This window comes from Nicotiana tomentosiformis, chromosome 9 (assembly GCF_000390325.3).
Source record: "Nicotiana tomentosiformis chromosome 9, ASM39032v3, whole genome shotgun sequence".
Lineage (NCBI taxonomy): Eukaryota > Viridiplantae > Streptophyta > Magnoliopsida > Solanales > Solanaceae > Nicotiana > Nicotiana tomentosiformis.
The window spans coordinates 91,099,597-91,118,061 of record NC_090820.1 but is presented as its reverse complement, the minus strand read 5'-3'; the positions used below and the strand labels follow the sequence as shown (position 1 = coordinate 91,118,061).

The 18,465-nt window shown below is 36.5% G+C and overlaps 1 protein-coding gene across 1 annotated transcript; it reads left to right on the top strand.

Moving 5' to 3' along the window:
- Positions 1 to 6,529: 6,529 nt before the first annotated feature.
- Positions 6,530 to 18,010, top strand: LOC104115362 (uncharacterized). Its single transcript, XM_018777388.3, has 11 exons — positions 6,530 to 7,990; positions 8,749 to 8,862; positions 8,963 to 8,995; positions 9,121 to 9,298; positions 9,378 to 9,559; positions 15,430 to 15,566; positions 15,813 to 15,908; positions 16,267 to 16,336; positions 16,426 to 16,500; positions 16,577 to 16,622; positions 17,514 to 18,010. The coding sequence occupies exons 1-11, from the start codon at positions 6,530 to 6,532 to the stop codon at positions 17,570 to 17,572; spliced, it is 2,451 nt and encodes an 816-aa protein (XP_018632904.1). The 3' UTR covers positions 17,573 to 18,010.
- Positions 18,011 to 18,465: the final 455 nt, after the last annotated feature.

Below are 18,465 nucleotides of genomic sequence, written 5' to 3'. Positions count from 1 at the left end.
AGATGATGTGTTTATTTCATACCAGCTTTGTAAATTCTAATCTTAGAAGCTCATGATTTGTACTACCATTCCTTGGGAAATTTTTTGTATAAAAGCGGTGTATTACCACTTCTTATCTTAATAAATTATATTAAATTGGATAGTTGTTAATTGGCTTACCTAACGGGTTGGGTTTGGTGCCATTACGACTAGGTGGATTTGGGGTTGTGACAAGTTGGTATCAGAGCCCTAGGTTCATAGATTTTACGAGTCATGAGCAAGTGTCTAGTAGAGTCTTGCGGATCGGTACGATGACGTCCATACCTATCTTCGAGAGGTTACATGGCATTTAGGATAAACTTCCCATCTTTTTTTCCTTATCATGCGATATTGATTCAGCTTGAAGCATAAATCTTTGAATTCCTTCCACACATTCGTATGCGCATGTGAGCGCTTGGTATCAGCTGTACATCGACGGCTTGGGATTCCATGGATTAGGTGCGAGATGTGATTTTGGCGTGCTGATGATAGGCTAGTCTGGAGGACTTGAGGCCGGGTTTTGACCGTAGCTTGAGCATGGGGATTTCAATTATTTGAGCATGTGCTTTTGGACTTATAAGTCCGGTAGTGTCCTTATTAATGGAATTTGTGGCTCGATGAGTGGTTGGATGACCATATGGTGAGTATGATGTGATTGTAGGATGTGTTCAGATGGTTTGAATATGACAGGAAGAGTTTACTTGGGATGTGAGAAGGACTATTGAGTGCTTGATTTCCGTCTTGATGTGACGTATAGTCTTAAGTTATGAGTGTGTTGAAAGATTTTTCATGTTGTTTAATTGTGGAACGAAGTAAATTTTTATATCTTGTTGTGAGTTCAGACTCAGGAAGATTAAGTGATGGCGTAGTAATCGTGGCAATAAAATGGTATAGCAAGATGTTAATTCGAGGCTAAGCATGTGGGTTATCTCCTTCAAAGAAATCTATAGAGGTATGATCCTTATGATGTTGTATGGAGAGTTTCTTTTCTACCAGCGTGGTATATGTGTTGTGATTTGAATTTGAATTTGGTTGAGAAAGTTGACCTGATCGTCATGTGGATGTCTGCGAGCTTAGTAGATAATTTGAGGTACTATATGGTTGGTGTTATGTGAGCTTATGAAGGATTTAGTTGAACTTCAGTGCGAGATTATGACAGTAATAAAGTATGGGTATTATGAGTTATCGAGTGTTTTGTTCTGTGGCTTTGAGCCAAGTGGGGGAGTGTGCTATCGACGATTTGATTGTGTGGTTATGTGTTGTACTGGTTTCAGTTTGAGGCATACTTGTGAATCGGATATCACTTGTGTAGATTAAGATCGAAGGTGACTCGAGTAAATGAATTTCTGGATACGGGTTATGTTACACTTTATTGGTATTTAGGAATCATAGAATGATTGAGTTCTTATTGTGGAAGATGTAGTGCGCATGGAGTAGGACTTTGCTCGGTCGCGTTAAGGCGGGGTTACTTCTTTGGGTGTTGTCGTGCTAATGGGGCACAAGTCGTTCAGGACGTTTGATCGGTGCAATTGAGATTTTAGCGTAGTGGATGACTCTCGAAAAGGTTCTAAGGGATTCAAGTTTTATATGTAGCAATTGAGAATTTTGCGGATTGGTATATGGCTAGAAACTGAGATTTACATTGGATGGTGTCAGGACTCGCGATATTTCTATATCATTGTGGATTCTACATTTTAGTATCATTAGGGTGAAGTAAACAACTTTATACTCACAGAAGGTCTATTTAGAGTGGGTGTCTCGGTTGTGGTACTTTTGGGGTACTTAAGGGGGAATACGACGGCTTATAGGCCTTAGGGCGATGTGGTTTTATGCTAGGATATCCGGTGGTGAGCTTTGGGTAAGGATCGTGGTGTTCTGGCAAGGAGAAGTGTCAACTTGAGGGTAATTAGGAAGGAACTCGGAGAAATAGGACAACCTGGTAGTAGTTTGGATCAGCATAGTAATGGATATGAACAGTTCTTTGGGTACTTATGATGTGGTGAGTCTCTACAGGTATTTTGTGTCAATACTCTTAGGTTTGGCGACATGCGTGGCTTGGTTGAGTTAGAGAGACTCAGTTCTGATGGTTTGGTTATGGGCAAATGGATTTCGAAGAGTTCTGATGGTTTCTATCATGGCTTAAGATGGATATTTCCTACCGGTGTGAGGAGCATGTTGCGTATTGTGATTTTCTCCAGGATGGGATCAACTGGAAGGTTTCTAACTGATCGAGTATGTATTCTGCGTGTGACTTAGAGTTGATTATAAGATTCACGTAAGTTTCATATGATGGCATGATAGATATGGTGTGTTGTGTAGGATTGAGTTTTGCATGTGCAAGGTCATGGTTAATATTTGGAGGGAAGGTAGTGAATTTTGGACAACATGGACAGTTTCAGACATATAGATGCATGTTATAAATGCATGGTAATTCCTGAGAAGGTTGCATATTTCAGAAGACGCATTGAGTGTTGATTTACGGATGCTTCATTGGTATTGTGGTACTCGCATGGTTGACCGACCGCTGATATTCAGATTTTGCTATGTGGCACGGACGAATTATAGACGTATTCCTTGTGGGATGGTCGTGTATGTGAGATGTGTTAGACATTCGAGCGGTGGAGTTGGGAACAGATATGGTGATTCGTGTGTTTTATGAATTTAGAGACTGGGAGTTCTCAGTAGCAGAGTGTTTCGTGGTTATGGACTTTGAAGTTGCGGCCAAAGCTATCCAGATGAGAGTATCTGTTATGATTCAGTCATTGTTGACTTTCAAAGGATTATGTATCTTTTTGTGGGTGACCAGAGTTGATTAGGGGTCCATTGATAGGCCCAATAAGGATGTGTATTCTACACTGGGTCAGATTGGTTGACTCTATACTGCTATTATTGAGGGATGTGCCATTCAACCAGAGTTGAGCGTATTAATGTTCTGATATGTTCTATGGGTTACCCCTTCTATGCCATGAGGGGTTATGATTTGTTGGTTATAAGCACACATGGTGCGGTTCTGTTTGGGACTTTAGCGGGATTTGAGCGAGATGGTTATTGGGGTGTCGAATGGTTGATTATACCTTGGTTATGTTCTCTCCGGACTGTGGTATATTGTGTTATTCTCTTCTTCATGGTTATGCACTTTCTATACTAGACGTCAAATTCTACGAGGTTATTGACTTTGAGCATTGTGACTTGCGGCCTTTCATGTGGACCAATGTCTGGATGGGGTCACGCATTGCAGCCGGGTTATGTCGAGATATGATCCTTTGTGTTAGATTCATGTGTCTTGGTTCTACTATGTATGATAGGTTCGTAGCACTGCGGTTGTGGTGGTACTTGTTGAACTTGTGGGATGGTTTTCTCGCTTGAGTCATTTTTCCATGATTGAGTACATTTGGGTTGTTGCTTATTGGTGCACGGATTGCACGATTTGTGGCTTTAGGTTGTATTGATGTGGCAAGTCACTAGAGTAGTTCTGTTTGATGAGATGAGGTCATTGGACCTAGAATGGATACTATCAGATTTGATTATAGAAGAATAATATCGGAAGTTTGCCCAGGAATTGGCTTTGTTTCTTGTCGGACGAGAGGGAGCTCCAAGACTTGTGGATCTAATAAAGTGGTTATGAGTTTCTGTATGTTTCTTTCATCATCGGAAGTGTACTAAGGTTTTGAATGAGGTTTTATTTGATATGAGGATTGTTACCGGTGTCGAGTTGGTTATCGAGCATCTATTGCGGTCAGAATTATTGCTATGAGTATTTGAGTTATATGGTATATCACGTGATTGCATCTTGGGTGATGGTTATGGCTTAATACATCTAGTTCACACTTATACAGTGCGTAGATGCGAGATTTCACGGTCATGGTCATCATTCACACTCGTAATGATGGCTTTGTGACCACATTTATTGAGTTTGATCACGCATCCTCGAAAGCGTTTTTGAGCATAAAGACGAATTAAATGCGTAAGAGTGAGATATTTTTATGCCGGGAGGATAGATACCAGAGACACGCTAATGTATGCCATATTGGTAGACCTACTTGAGCTAAACAGACTTAGTAACTTCGGTAAAACTCGAGGATAAAGGGGTCAATCTCTTTTTCCAAGCCTAAGGGTAAAAGGGTATGTATAAATAAAAATATACCATGATTTTCTAAAAGTCACCCTCTCCACGTCAGGTGGAGCCAACACTTTGATATTTTTCCAGCCGCAGTCCTCCTTGACAATAGGAATACTGGACGGCCGAATGGACGAAGAAAACTCACTAGTTGCTCTGTCCCTGTCGTTGTTTGGATTAGAAGATATTTTCTAGCTCTAAAGATTCTTGATAAAAGACCATTATTTAGGAATGATCGTGCTCGTGGTAGGAGGCTCAACATCGGTACTTTTGGGTTTGCTTTTTTTTTTTGTTACGGTTCCCCGTCGATGCAAGTCCCGGCGCTGCCGATTGATGAAAGGGGTTAAGTCATGGCCACTATGAGATCGTGTTGTTTAACGACAATAGATGAGTTGCCGGAGATGGAAATAGCAGAAGACGCTATGAAATAGATTAAAGTGTAATGACAGAAGCGCAAAAAAATTTGCTATTGAAAATCGGAATAGAAGGAGAAGTTGCAGAGAATTGAAGAATTTGATGAAGAAATTTGGAAAAGAGTAAAGTAAAAGTGATGAGAAGGGTAATTTTATAGGCGGTTCACAAAGCAAAGTCATCATCACCTTGGTAACTGGTAAAACTGTTCATCAAATCATGGAAAGGCACGTGTCAAGCTCATTAAATGCAAAGAGACGTGTGTCCTTTCAAGTGTCAGAAGACATTCAAAAAGCTTTCCAGCCACTACTAGAAATTCGACAAAAACCGATGCGGTCTTCCGATCAATTTTGGTCGGTCAAAAAACCGGCCAAAAAATCGACCAAAATCAGTCGATTTTTCAAAATATTTTATTTTTAATTTTGTTTTTTATGATTTTCTTTGGCGCAAAAATGCGAAAAACTATTTTTGAGCCCCGTGAAATTTATTTTTCAAGAAACAGACCAACTTTGGTCGGTTTTTCATTTAAAATAAATTAAAATTAATGTTAAAAAAACCGACCGCAATCGGTTTGTTAATTCGGCCGGTCATTTTAACAAACCTACCGAATTCGGTCGGTAATTTTATTTTTTAATAAAACCGACCGACATTGGTCGGTTATTTTCGTGCGAAAATACAATTAAAGAGTATAAATAAAATAAAAAACAGTTTTAAAATAAAATGCACTAATGGTTTAGTGGTAGAATAGTATCCTGCCACAGTACAGACCCCGGTTCGATTCCCAGATGGTGTACTTTTTAATTACATAATTAAAATACTGACTGACTTTGGTCGGAAAAAACTGACCAACTTTGGTCGATTTTTTTGGTAATTTTTTTTTTGAATTTAATTGACCGACCATAGTTGATCGGTATGCTCTTCTGACCTTCAAAATACCGACCACACGTTAATGATCGCATTTTGGACGGTTATTGGCCATTACCGACCTACTTTGATCGATTTTTTGGATGATTTTTCCCGAATTTCTAGTAGTGCGCCAAGGAATAAGGTCTTATTTACTTCCGGTCATATCAAATTGAGTCACTAGAAAGTAGGGAGACTATTTGTATTTGGTAAAATTTAGAGTTTACATGTGGACATCTCTCGAGCAGACACGTAACAGTGATGACAGGTTTAGAGATGAGTCAGCAGTCAACTAACCCCGAATACAGATATATGATCGGTATTATGTGAATTTCGGGGACACAAAGATTGGAGAAACAAATTTAAAAGCAAGACACTGGTTGAAAAAAAATAACATTAAAATGGTATATAAACTACTTATACAAATTCAACTGTCTCTCTTTACGGGTAAACACCATTCTAGGTACGTGCAGGGAGTTTTCGCTCCTCTATCTTGTATATATTTTGTAGTTATCATTATATATTCGTACATTTTCTAAGCAGTAGAGATGACTGTTTTAACCTAAATATAGAGTATATATTATGTGGGAAATATAGAGTATATATTATGTGGGAAACCCATTTGTTTAAACGTAAATACATGCCAAGAACTCAAAAATTCAAAGGGTTGATCCTTCATAAACGTCACTACCGATGAAAGTTGTTTTTGGGCAGTTTGAAGGGATAACAAGGTGAAATATTTTTGGCCAAAAGTTTTTGAAATTATTTAAATGTCTTTCTTTAATAGAGTGCATAAAAACGTTAGACAAATGATATGAACGGGAGGTACGAGACTTGTCCATCATTTTACCCGATGTCTTCCTAGTTCTATTCACTCTTGGTCCCACTTAGAATGTCAGCCGAAAAAAGCTGGAATTTTTCATATTTTTTGTCTAGTGTTTTTCGGCAAATACTAGCTGGTGATATTCTCGTTAGTTACCAATCCTAGGTAGTATTTCTTGTCCAAAAGCTTCTTTAAAACAGAATATTCTTTGAAATTCCAATATCCAAACCAAAGTTTCCAAGAAAATTTCTGCTAAAATGGAGAGTTATTCTGCTTCTAACAGAGCGTTACAAGTTAAAAATTCGTCCTCTGTAAAGCAAAGGCGAAGCGGATATGAGCCATCTGATACAGAGACCGATTGGCAGGAAAGTCCAAGCCTGGAACTAAATACAAAGAATGTTGATATAATTATTGACACTGAATCCCAACAGCAAAATGTATTAGCTTTTGATCAAGCGAAGAACAAATATTCGAGTATAAACCCGAGAAGGCCAAGCAAATCCCCGTATAAATCGCGCAGAGATGAAGGTGATGTTCATTTTCGTCGACTTGCTCTACGTGCACAACATGTTATTACTCCATTTTCACATTCAAATGCTCGTAGAAATGTAAGTCCCTTTTCAAAATCCGAATATCGTAGACCACCTTCACATTCAAATGTTCGTAGAGATGTTAGTCCTTTTTCAAAATCTGAATATCGACGTAGACATAATTCAGTACATATATCCAGGAGAGAGAATTCAAAAGAGGAACATCACCTTGACAAGCAAAGCTTTTCGAGTTCAACTAGAAAGCAAAATAACATAGTACTACTAAAAAATGAGGTTGCAATCCGTGCCAAAGCAAATTATAGTCGCAGGGCTATATCCGCTCCTAGACCTGCTCTTTTTGACACGTCCAAGGATCGAAGAAGAACAGAAATAACACGATCCCCAACGTCGAGGACCTTGTCTTCTGTAGGTGAAATGAATGTAATATTAGCCAATGCAAAGATCTCAAGAGGCTCCATTATTCCAGCTGGTGTGAATAATATGTTTCAAAGCACTGAATCTATTTCACCAAGTGATGTTTTCTTTACTAAGGAATATTCAGCTTTTACCATGGAAAAAATTACCATCCCTGAAAATAGTGTCACACATAGCAAATTCAATTCAATGCCTCGGGTATCGACTGATAAAAATGTCAGTTCTGTTAATAAGACGCCCGCGAATTTCAGTCAAAATGGAAGGGGAATTTCAACTAGCACTATTGTAACAAGCAATTCCATTTCAATGCCTCAGGTATCGACTGATAGAAATGTCAGTTGTGTGAATAAAATGTCCGCAAATTTCAATCAGAGTGACAGGGGAATTATTTCATCTAGTACTATTGTGACACGAACAGCAACTACGAATCCGAGTTCTGCTATAAGTAGGCAGAGCAGTAAACTAAGTAATGCTACTACAAGGACGAGTAGAAGTGCAAAAAACTTCACAGCAAATAGGAAAAAGAGTAGTAGTCAAACAGAAGCATGGTTTTCTTGTATAAAGAATGGATCTTGTAGAAAATCAAGAAAAGATCAATCTCCAGAAAGAGGGAGGCTTATTAATGAAGCTTCAGTAATTGACAAGGCATTTGTTGTTGAAAGTTTGAGACAATTTTGGGCTGATAAACATCAACCAACTTCATTGGATGGATTCATTTGCAACAAGCAACAAGCTTTACTACTTAGTCATCTTGTAAGTGCCTTAGCTTTCAGATTGATAAAAAAGATCTAATTCCCTTTCCTTATACATGAAATATTATCAATGTACTTTCAGTTTTATGACATAGTTTGACCGGGCACGTAGACGATAAAGAATTGGTTTACACATGTTAATATTTGGAGCCTTTTTAGTCCGCTATGATCTGATAAAAAGGGCAGCTCGGTGCACGAAACATATCACGTTCACGCAAAGTCCAGGGAAGGATCACACTCCAAGAGGGTGTAATGTAGGCAGCCCACCCTAGCGCAAGCATCTGATTCCACTGTTCGAACTTGTGACCTATAGGTCATACAAAGATAATTGTACTGTTATTCCCCGTCTGTGATCGGATAAATGTAGTATAATCGAATGAATTATATATAGTTGTAGTTCTATGAAGTGTGAAACTTTTTGGGACATTAGTTGATTAAAGGAAAGTAAACAGGAAGACAATAATAAAAGAATGAGTTTTAACTTTTGTACACCAGAAATTTTGCTTTATCAGTGTGGTTTTACCTGCTGAAATAAGTTATTTTCCAAGTTTTATAGATTATGAATCCATATTTTCTGTAAACAGTTAGCTGCAATTTCCTTTTAAGTGATTTGACAATGTAGAATTTCTTCGCATTGTTGATGTATATTATTTAAACTCATAATAGTTTAAGTTCTATGCTTGACGTTGTATATAATTTTTTTTAACACAATCAAGTCACTTATATAAGTTCAATGTTTACTAACACGTTTCCTCTTAGGTTTCTTCAAATGAACCACTCCCACACATCTTGTTCAAGGGTCCTCCGGGATCTGGTAAAAGAGCATTATCGATAGCTCTTTTGCGTGAAATCTATGGCGATGCAATTTGCAATGTAAGTAAGCTTGTTTTGAAAAGATGCAACACTAGGCTACATTTTCTTTTTTGGGTTCATTACTAGAACTATCCCACCATTTTATGTTAATTTTTTGCAGATATCGCATGATCTGAAATACTTCCACATCCAGGTACATTTGGCTACAATTCCTAATGTTTAAATTTAAATGTTAATGAATTTGAACTCTTCTGATTTGTTAGTAATATGACATTGTCTCTACTTCTTAACTCTCTTCTTTCTCCTTTCTATTGACAGGAAACGAAGCCAGTTCAAGTCGTTGTACCAGTAAGCTCAAGTCCTCACCATATTGAGCTCAATGTTCATTTAGAGCCCAATGCTAGATTTGCATTATTGGCTTTGGTTAAGCAAATAAGCAGTGAATTTGCACTAACCCCGGAAGTAAGCAGGATTAATATGAAGGCAGATTCCAAAGGTTCATATCAACAATACATGAAAGATTTTATCACATTGCATCACTTCAGTTTTAGCCTAATTAGATATTACATTTACAGTATTAGTTCTTTACGACGTGGATAAATCTGAGGAGAACATGCAACACTTAATAAAATGGATCATCGACTGTAATTCAGATGCTTGTAAGCTCATTCTCTTCAGTGAAAGTGATGCATCTATACTCGAGTTAGTGAGAAGTCGCTGCACGGTTATTGAAGTTGAAGCTCCAGCAACTCATGAAGTAAGTGTACAAAATTTTAATCATTATAGTATTATTTTATTTGAATCATGAATCTAGGATATTGTTAGTCATGTTTTTGTGGGACCTATTTAAAGAAAAAAGGAATAAAGAAAAGAAAGAGAAAATGATTTAGAAAAGGAAAAGGAAAAGCAAAAGGAATGCAAGTTGAAATCAAAGGTGGTCAAGCATTGTAGGCGGACAAAGAATGCAATGTCAAGCAATTGTGGGTGCCTATGAGCAATTTGCATTTTGCAATTGTAAAAGTCAAATTTGATTGGATGAATTGGACGAATATTTCCCTTATAAATAGAGTCATTCAGTTTCATCTCAAATACACCCAAAAAAAATAAGAGAGAAGTATTAGAGCTGTGAGAGTAATTTATAGTCTGTGAGAAAATAGAGTGGGAATAATATTGTGGTGAGATATTTAAAATAAAGAGTGTTATTTCTTTTGAGTCGTAGTAGTCTTTTGGCACTACAAAATTGTAATATTATAGTGGTATTATATTGCTTCTCTCGAGTATTGTATTTTATCCCGCTAAAAGATTTGGTGTCATTGTTACTCTCTTGTGTCATTATTATCGTGGATATTATTCCTGGGCGGGATATTATTTTTTCCAACAACGCAGTATTAGAGCCATGGCGAATAATGGTCCGCTGTCTTTTCAGTATCCCCATCTCACAAAACATAATTATGAGAAATGGTCTCTACGTATGAAAGTCATTCTTGGCTCCCAAGATGTGTGAAAAATCGTACGTAGATGATATGCAAAACCCGATAATGAGGAAGCTCTGTCTCAAAATGAAAAAGATGTCTTGGCAAAGATAAGGAAGAAGGATCAACAAGCCCTCACGCTCATCCACCAATGTTTGGATGATGCCATGTTTGAGAAGGTGGTAGATGCTACCACCTCAAAGGAAGCTTGGGAGATTTTACAAAATTCTCTTCAAGGAGTTGACAAGGTGAGGAAAGTAAAACTTCAAATTCTAAGGGCTGACTTTGAAGTTTTAAAAATGAAAGAATCCGAATGCATTTCGGATTATTGTTCAAAAGTGAAGGCTATTGTAAATCAACTAAGAAGATACGGGGAGTACGTAGAAGATGTTTGTATGGTAGAAAAGATCCTTCGCACTTTAACACCTAAATTTGATTTTGTGATGTGTGCTATTGAGGAGTCTAAAGATTTAGACTCTATGATGGTAGAGCAATTGGAGGATTCTTTATAGGCCCACGAAGAAAAAATCAAAGGGAGACAAGAAGTATCATTGGAGCAACTTCTTAAAACTCACGCATCCTTTAAGGACCATGGAGGTGAAAAGAGTTATCGAGGAAACGGATGAGGATGAGGCCGTTGTGGTCATGGAAGAGGAATAAGTAACTGTAACAACTTCAACAATGAAGTTAAAATTCACCAAACATTCAGAAGTCGTGGTCGTGGACAAAGAGGAGGAAGAGGACGTGGCTACTACCAAGAAAATAATGGACAAAGGTATGACAAATCAAAAATTAAATGTTATAATTTTCATATATTTGGACATTACTCTTGGGAATGTCGTACCAATGTAGAAGAAAAATCTAACCTTATTGACGACAAGAAAGAAAAAGATAAGTCAACGTTGTTGCTGACACTCAAGGAAGAATACATGGATGATTGTAGCTCGTCGTATTTGGACAATGGAGCAAGAAATCATATATGTGGATGCAAAGAGAAGTTTGTGAAGATCAATAAAACGGTGAGAGGTAATGTGTCTTTTGGAGATACCTCAAAGATTCAAATCGAAGGGATAGGTATGATTCTGATCTCCTGTAAAGAGGGTAGTCACAAGCTAATTCAAGATGTTTATTATGTCCCAAAATAAAAAAGTAATATTTTGAATTTGGGCCAACTTCTTGAAAAGGAATATGACTTCCACATGAAAAATATACATCTTTGGCTTAGAGATTCAAGTGAAATTCTAATTGCTAAAGTGCATATGGCAAAAAATAAATTATTTTCTCTGAATTTTAAGACAATTAATGCAAAGTGTTTGAAGGCTAATGTGCAAGATGAATCATGGTGTTGGCACATGCGATTTGGGCACTTGAATTTTGAAGTGCTCAAATCAATGAGAGAAAAGAACATGGTGCATGGGATACCATCAATCAACTATCCCAATCAATTGTGTGAAGCTTGTCTTCTTGGAAAACATGCAAGGAGGAGTTTTCAAAATGAGGCCATGTCAAGATCAACCAAACCGCTCCAGTTTGTTCACACTGACGTGTGTGGACCAATCAATACACCTTCCTTTGGTAAAAGTAAATACTTTCTGCTTTTCATTGATGACTTTAGTAGAAAGACTTGGATTTATTTCTTGAACCAAAAATTTGAAACTTTTGCTGCGGTTAAAAATTTCAAAGTACTTGTGAAAAAGAAAGTGGCTATGAAATAAAAGCTTTAAGGTCCGATAGAGGAGGCGAATTCACTTCAAAAGAATTTAATAAATTTTGTCAATCTCATGAAATTGGTCGCCCTATAACGATACCTTATTCACCCCAACAAAATGGAGTTGCAGAGAGAAAGAATCGAACGATTCTTAATATGGCTAGATGTATGTTGAAAGCTAAAAGTATGCCCAAGGAATTTTGGGCCGAAACTGTTTCTTATGCAGTTTATTTGAACAATAGGTCTCCAACAAGGAATGTTAGAGATCAAACCCCTCAAGAAGCATGGAGTGGAAGAAAGCCAAAGTGTCAAGCACTTGAGAATCTTTGGGAGCATAGCCTATGCTCATGTGCCACATTAAGGGAGAGAGAAGCTTGACGATCGAAGTGTCAAGCATGTGTTTGTTGGCTATGATACAAGTTTAAAAGGTTACAAGCTATACAACCCAAGTAGCGGCAAGGTGGTGGTGAGTCGTGATGTTAAATTTGATGAAGAATTGACATGGAATTGGGAAGCTCAGGAAGAAACTTCATAAGATTTTCTTCCATACTTTGGTAATGAAGAAGAACCGGAGCAGTGGAACTTGTGCAGGATACAACTCCACCTCCTTCTCCAACTAATGTTGCATCTCCTTCTTCTCAACAAAGTTCAAATAAGCAACCGCAAAGGACAAGGAGTTTTCAAGAGCTCTATGATGGCACGAAAAAAGTTACTAATTTTGATTTTTTATATTGTCTCTTTGCTGATAGTGAATCAATAAACTTTGATGAAACTGTTACAGACAAAATGTGAAGACAAGCCATGGAGGAGGAAATCGAGTCAATAGAGAAGAATAATTCTTGGGAGTTAACAATTCTTCCCAAGTGTCATCGCGCAATTGGAGTAAAATGGGTATACAAGACAAAGAAGAATGTTGATGGAGATATGAAGAGATACAAGGTACGACTTGTGGCTAAAGGCTACAAGCAAAGGCAAGGCATTGACTATGAAGAAGTCTATGCAGTTGTTGCCCGCATGGAGATAATTCGTTTGCTCATCTCTTTGGCGGTGCAAATGAAGTGGAAGATCCATCAACTAGACGTCAAATCAGCCTTCTTAAATGGCTATCTTGAAGAAGAGTCTATGTTGAACAACCATTGGGCTTTGTGGTCAAAAACCATGAAGATAAAGTGTTGCGGTTGAAAAAAGCTTTATATGGATTAAAGCAAGCCCCATGAGTATGGAATAGTTGCATCGACAAGTATTTTCAAGACATTGGGTATACTCATTGTCTCGATGAATATGCTCTTTATCTTAAAGTTCATACTATTGGAGATATCTTGCTTGTTTGTCTTCATGTTGATGATCTTATTTTCACGGGTAATAATCCAAGTTTGTTTGAAGCTTTTAAGAAAGATATGTCCTGTGAGTTCGAGATGACAGACGTAGGGCTCATGTCATATTACCTGGGCCTAGAAATGAAGCAGATGGAGAATGGAATTTTATCTCTCAAGAAAGCTATGCAAAAGAGATATTGAAAAAATTCAACATGTTCAATTGCAACCCCGTGAACACACCGATGGAGAGTGGAGTAAAATTATCCAAGTTTGATGAAGGAGAAAAAGTGGATTCCATATTTTTTAAAAGTCTTGTGGGAAGTTTGAGGTACTTGACTTGTACCAGGCTAGATATACTCTTTGCAGTTGGAGTAGTAAGTCGCTTCATGGAAGCTCCTACCACCACTCACTTGAAGGTCACTAGAAGAATTTTTCGTTACCTAAAAGGTACGATCGACTATGAGTTATTTTATTCTTCTTCTAATGATTTCAACCTTATGGGATATTGTGATAGTGATTATGCGGTAGATATTGATGATAGAAAAAGCACAAGTGGTTTTGTATTTTTCTTGGGTGATTCTGTTATTTCTTGGAGTTCAAAAAAAAGTCCAATGTTACTCTCTCGACCCGTGAAGTCGAATATGTAACAGCAACGTCATGTACCTGTCATGCTATTTGGCTGAGAAGATTATTAAAGGAGCTCAATTTGCCATAAATTGAAGCTATGAAGATTTGTATTGACAACAAATCCGCACATGCACTTGCCAAGAATCAGGTGTATCATGATCGAAGCAAGCATATAGATACAAGTTATCACTTCATCAGAGAATGCATTGCCAAGAAGGAAGTCGAGCTCAAATATGTGAAGTCCCATGATCAAGTTGCAGATATATTTACCAAACCTCTCAAGTTTGAAGATTTCGAGAGATTGAGATCAAATCTTAGAATGAAGAAGAAAAATCAAAATTAAGGGGAAAATTTGTGGGACCTATTTAAATACAAAAGGAATAAAGAAAAGAAAGAGAAAATGATTTAGAAAAGCAAAAGCAAAAGGAATGCAAGTTAAAATTAAAGGTCAAGCATTGTAGGCACACAAGAAATGCAATGTCAAGCAATTGTGGGCGCCTGTGAGTAATTTGCATTTTGCAATTGCAAAAGTCAAATTTGATTGACTGAATTAGACGAATCATTCTCTTATAAATAGAGTCATTCAGTTTCATCTCAAATACACCACAAAAAAAAAAAAAAAGTATTAGAGCTGTGCGAGTAATTTATAATCTGTGAGAAAATAGAGTGTGAGTAATATTGTGGTGAGATATTTAAAATAAAGAGTGTTATTTCTTTTGAGTCGTAGTAATTTTTTGACACTACAAAGTTATAATATTATAGTGATATTATATTGCTCTTCTTGGGTATTGTATTTTACCCCGTTAAATGATTTGGTATCATTGTTACTCTCTTGTATCATTATTATCGTGGATATTATTTTTCCCTAACAGTTTTGTACACTACTTAAGAGCATTTAGGCCAAATTAGAGACGAGAATCATGCGTACGTTTTGACTACAGGTTTAATATTAACCTATATAGCAACTACTTGGGGCCAATGTTTGTGGCAAATTAGTAGCTCTTAATGTAGTGGCAGCTCTCTGTTCCAACCTGATGTGTAGCCTACAATAGGACTGCATTTGTTTTCACCAATTTTTTCATTCAAAAGAGTAATATATTATATACTAAGTAACATCAGCACATAGCGTAGTACTTCTCAAATACATAATTCCTAATCTGTCTGCCTCCAAAACATCAAAACAAACATAGGAGGAACTACAAAATGCAATATTCTAGCACAAATGTAAAGAGTAGCACCTTATAAAGTTTCTATTTCATACTAAAAGAGTAGTTATGATAATATCGTGTCCAAATGTAACCTGAACTCTCCCTAAAACGAGCTAACACAAGCTGGAATTATTGTTCTTGCCAACTTATTTTCTACATACTCAGGCTTTCTTATCAATTTCTGTTGTTTCTGCTCTTTGTTTACACTAGAAGAGCTTGTTGAATTTCGAGGGATACACGCCTTAAGCTTTAACCATAATCACATCTACTCATTACGTTTTCTTTGCTTTGGGTAGATTGTGGAAGTTCTCATTGAGATATCAAGAAAAGAAGACCTTGAACTATCTAGGGGCTTTGCTGCTAAAATAGCTACAAAATCAAAGCAAAACATGCGAAGAGCAATAATGGCTCTTGAAGCCTGCAAAGCACACAAGTAAGACTATTATTAACGCACAATCTGCTTGCTAGGTTATGTATTAGTGATAGGGAAATCTACACTGTATAGTCTCCCCCAAAATAATAGCCGACAAATGTATATTATTTGTATATAAAAGTGTAATATACATATTTTATACATTATCGATGTATATTTATTATATATTTGGCTAGCGGCTATAATTGGTTTTAGCCGATCGGGAAAATGTGTTAAAAGCACTTAATTATACCCTCACTTATACAGCTATCCTTTTGCTGAGGATCAACCAATTTCAGTAGGATGGGAAGAATCTGTACTAGAACTTGCAGCGGAAATTCTAACTGATCCAACTCCAACAAGGTATTAGTTTCTTTCTTGTTTTATCTTTTTCTCCCTTCTTTTTGTTTGTTAGGAAATTCTTGTTCCATTAAACCGAACATATTGGTAATCAGGAACTTGGATATTCATCTTACGCATTAAGGGGCAATTTCAGACTCATTTTAACAAAATAAATAGTCTTGTTTTATGTTTTTTTCTAGACAGAGGCGGATCTAGAATTAATTTAAAATTTATGAGTTTTGGTGCCCCCTTGCTTGTCACCGAACTCATAACCCATTTATGCTATTAGGTTCACAGTTTATTATATGTACTTATTTAGTGAATTTCATAACCCATTTATGGAAATATTGAAATTCACAGTGTGTATTGGTTTGATCAGGTTATTTTCTATTCGGGGCAAGTTCCAAAAACTCCTAGTCGAGTTTGTGCACCCAAAACTTATACTCCTGGTAAAATACATATAGTTTTATATATGTTGAAGATGTAGCATATAACGAATTTCCATGACATGATTCTGATTTTTGTTCAATGCACACAGAAACTTGTTGAACAATTCCTTAAGAGGGTTGATGGAGGTTTAAAAAGGGAAATATATTATTGGCATGCTTATTATGTAAGTTCTACCCCTTTATTTTTCAATTTTTATTTGAGAAAAACTAATATATGGAGTAACCCAAGGCCATTTTCAGGACAAAAGACTCCCAATTGGAACAAGCGCTCTCTTAAAATTAGAAGGTAACTTTTTAATTTCTTACTTATTCATACTTTTCTAGAAAATGAAGATAATCTTACATACATTTTTTGCACGATTCTCCATTCTTAATTTACATTGTTTAGTTATGAGTTCTGAAAATATAAGAATAACATACTTGAAATTCAAACATGCGACCTACTAAAGCAATTTTTGAGCCACATTTACCGTTGTAACTAGAAGTTTCCTAATATTAAGAGGATTCAAAATTTATGTATAAACAAGAAAATTTGACCTTACCTTATTTTGCCGATAAGGGGATTCAATTGAACTCCCTTCGGACCATATAGCTTCGTCTCTGGTAGCAGGGGATCTAAAACTCGAGAGCAAGGAAAACTAAATCTTATTCTTCTGTTAACTCAATTTTATATGTATTTTAAATATGGACGGGTTGGATATTTTATCCGTTTTTGTTAATCCATTTTCGACCCGCCCATCCACCCGCCCATTTTCTACCTAGAATGGTCTGTTAATGCTAATCATCTGGTATGCTCAAATAGCATCAATTTTAGTACCATTCATAATTTGGTGGTGTTATATGATAAAGATGTTGAGATTGTTATCCATTTGTGTAAATAACAGTATAGTCAACTTGATTTCAACCCAATATATAACATGATCACGTTCTGTTAAATAAATCAGTTGGGTGAACCATTATATATACAGGAGAAGCTCAACAATAACATCTTGATGATTAAACACCTAATAGATTAATCATTTTCACGATCTCTTATTCGGAACTTACTGAGTTTAAATTTTGAATTCACCTCCGTATATAAATAATGGTATGCATAGAACTCTGGATACTGATTATCTTATTATTACCTTCTTCTTACCTACGTTAATGTTTATGGGATTTATATCTATGGTTGCAGAATTTGTAGCCAAAATTATGAGCATATACAGGAAACGATCGGGCAACATTCAGCAGTAAAATTGTGCCAAGTCAGACTAAAGGAGGCTAAAATTGGTTAAAGTGCAATAATTCTGTCCTTTTCAATTGCAAATATTTGATGGTATTAAAAAGCCCCTGGTTGAAGCCTTCTGGAGTTTCTGCAGTAAAATTGATGTGTATGATTACAGAAGCGGATCTAGGATTTTAAGTTTATAGGTTCCTATAATAATATCAAGATAATAACCAACGAACTAGCTTTCAAGCTAAATATTCTTATACATTTAAAAAACTTTTAGTACAAATACAAGGTTGAGCCAAAAGTCATTGTGTTCATGTGACCCTGTAACCTTTGCACTAGTTCCGCTCCTGTTAGCCCTTGTAAATGTGTAATCTGGTACGAATGTGATTATGGACACCAATCAAATCTGTAAAACATACAATATTACCATGATAGTATAAACTATAGTTTGCTTGTTATATTGTTATCGAGTTAAATTTCATATAGTCAAGTTGAATGTATATGTTAAAGGTAGTGGTGCACCCTATATACGTTATCAAAATTCTGGATCCGTCACTGTTTTGCCGGCCGGACTTTGGGTAGAATAAGTAATCCCTTTAAATTGTACTTGAATTGAAAACCCATATCTGTCAGCTTCTTTGATGAAAAACTAGCGACGGGCAAGTCCTTATCAATGTCCTTAAACCTGTCAATTCCCCAAGATTGTGATCAAGCCATGTTCACATTTTCTTTGTACAAATACTAATGAGCTCATTATTTTGGTTATACATCATTTGAGAACAAGGAATTTGTAATTCTGTTTTTTTTTACTCAGACTTAATATATGTTTATCCCAACCAATGAATACGTAATATAATGTAGCTTCACATACATAGGTTAAAATAATATGGGCAAGCCAGTTTTTGAACTTAGT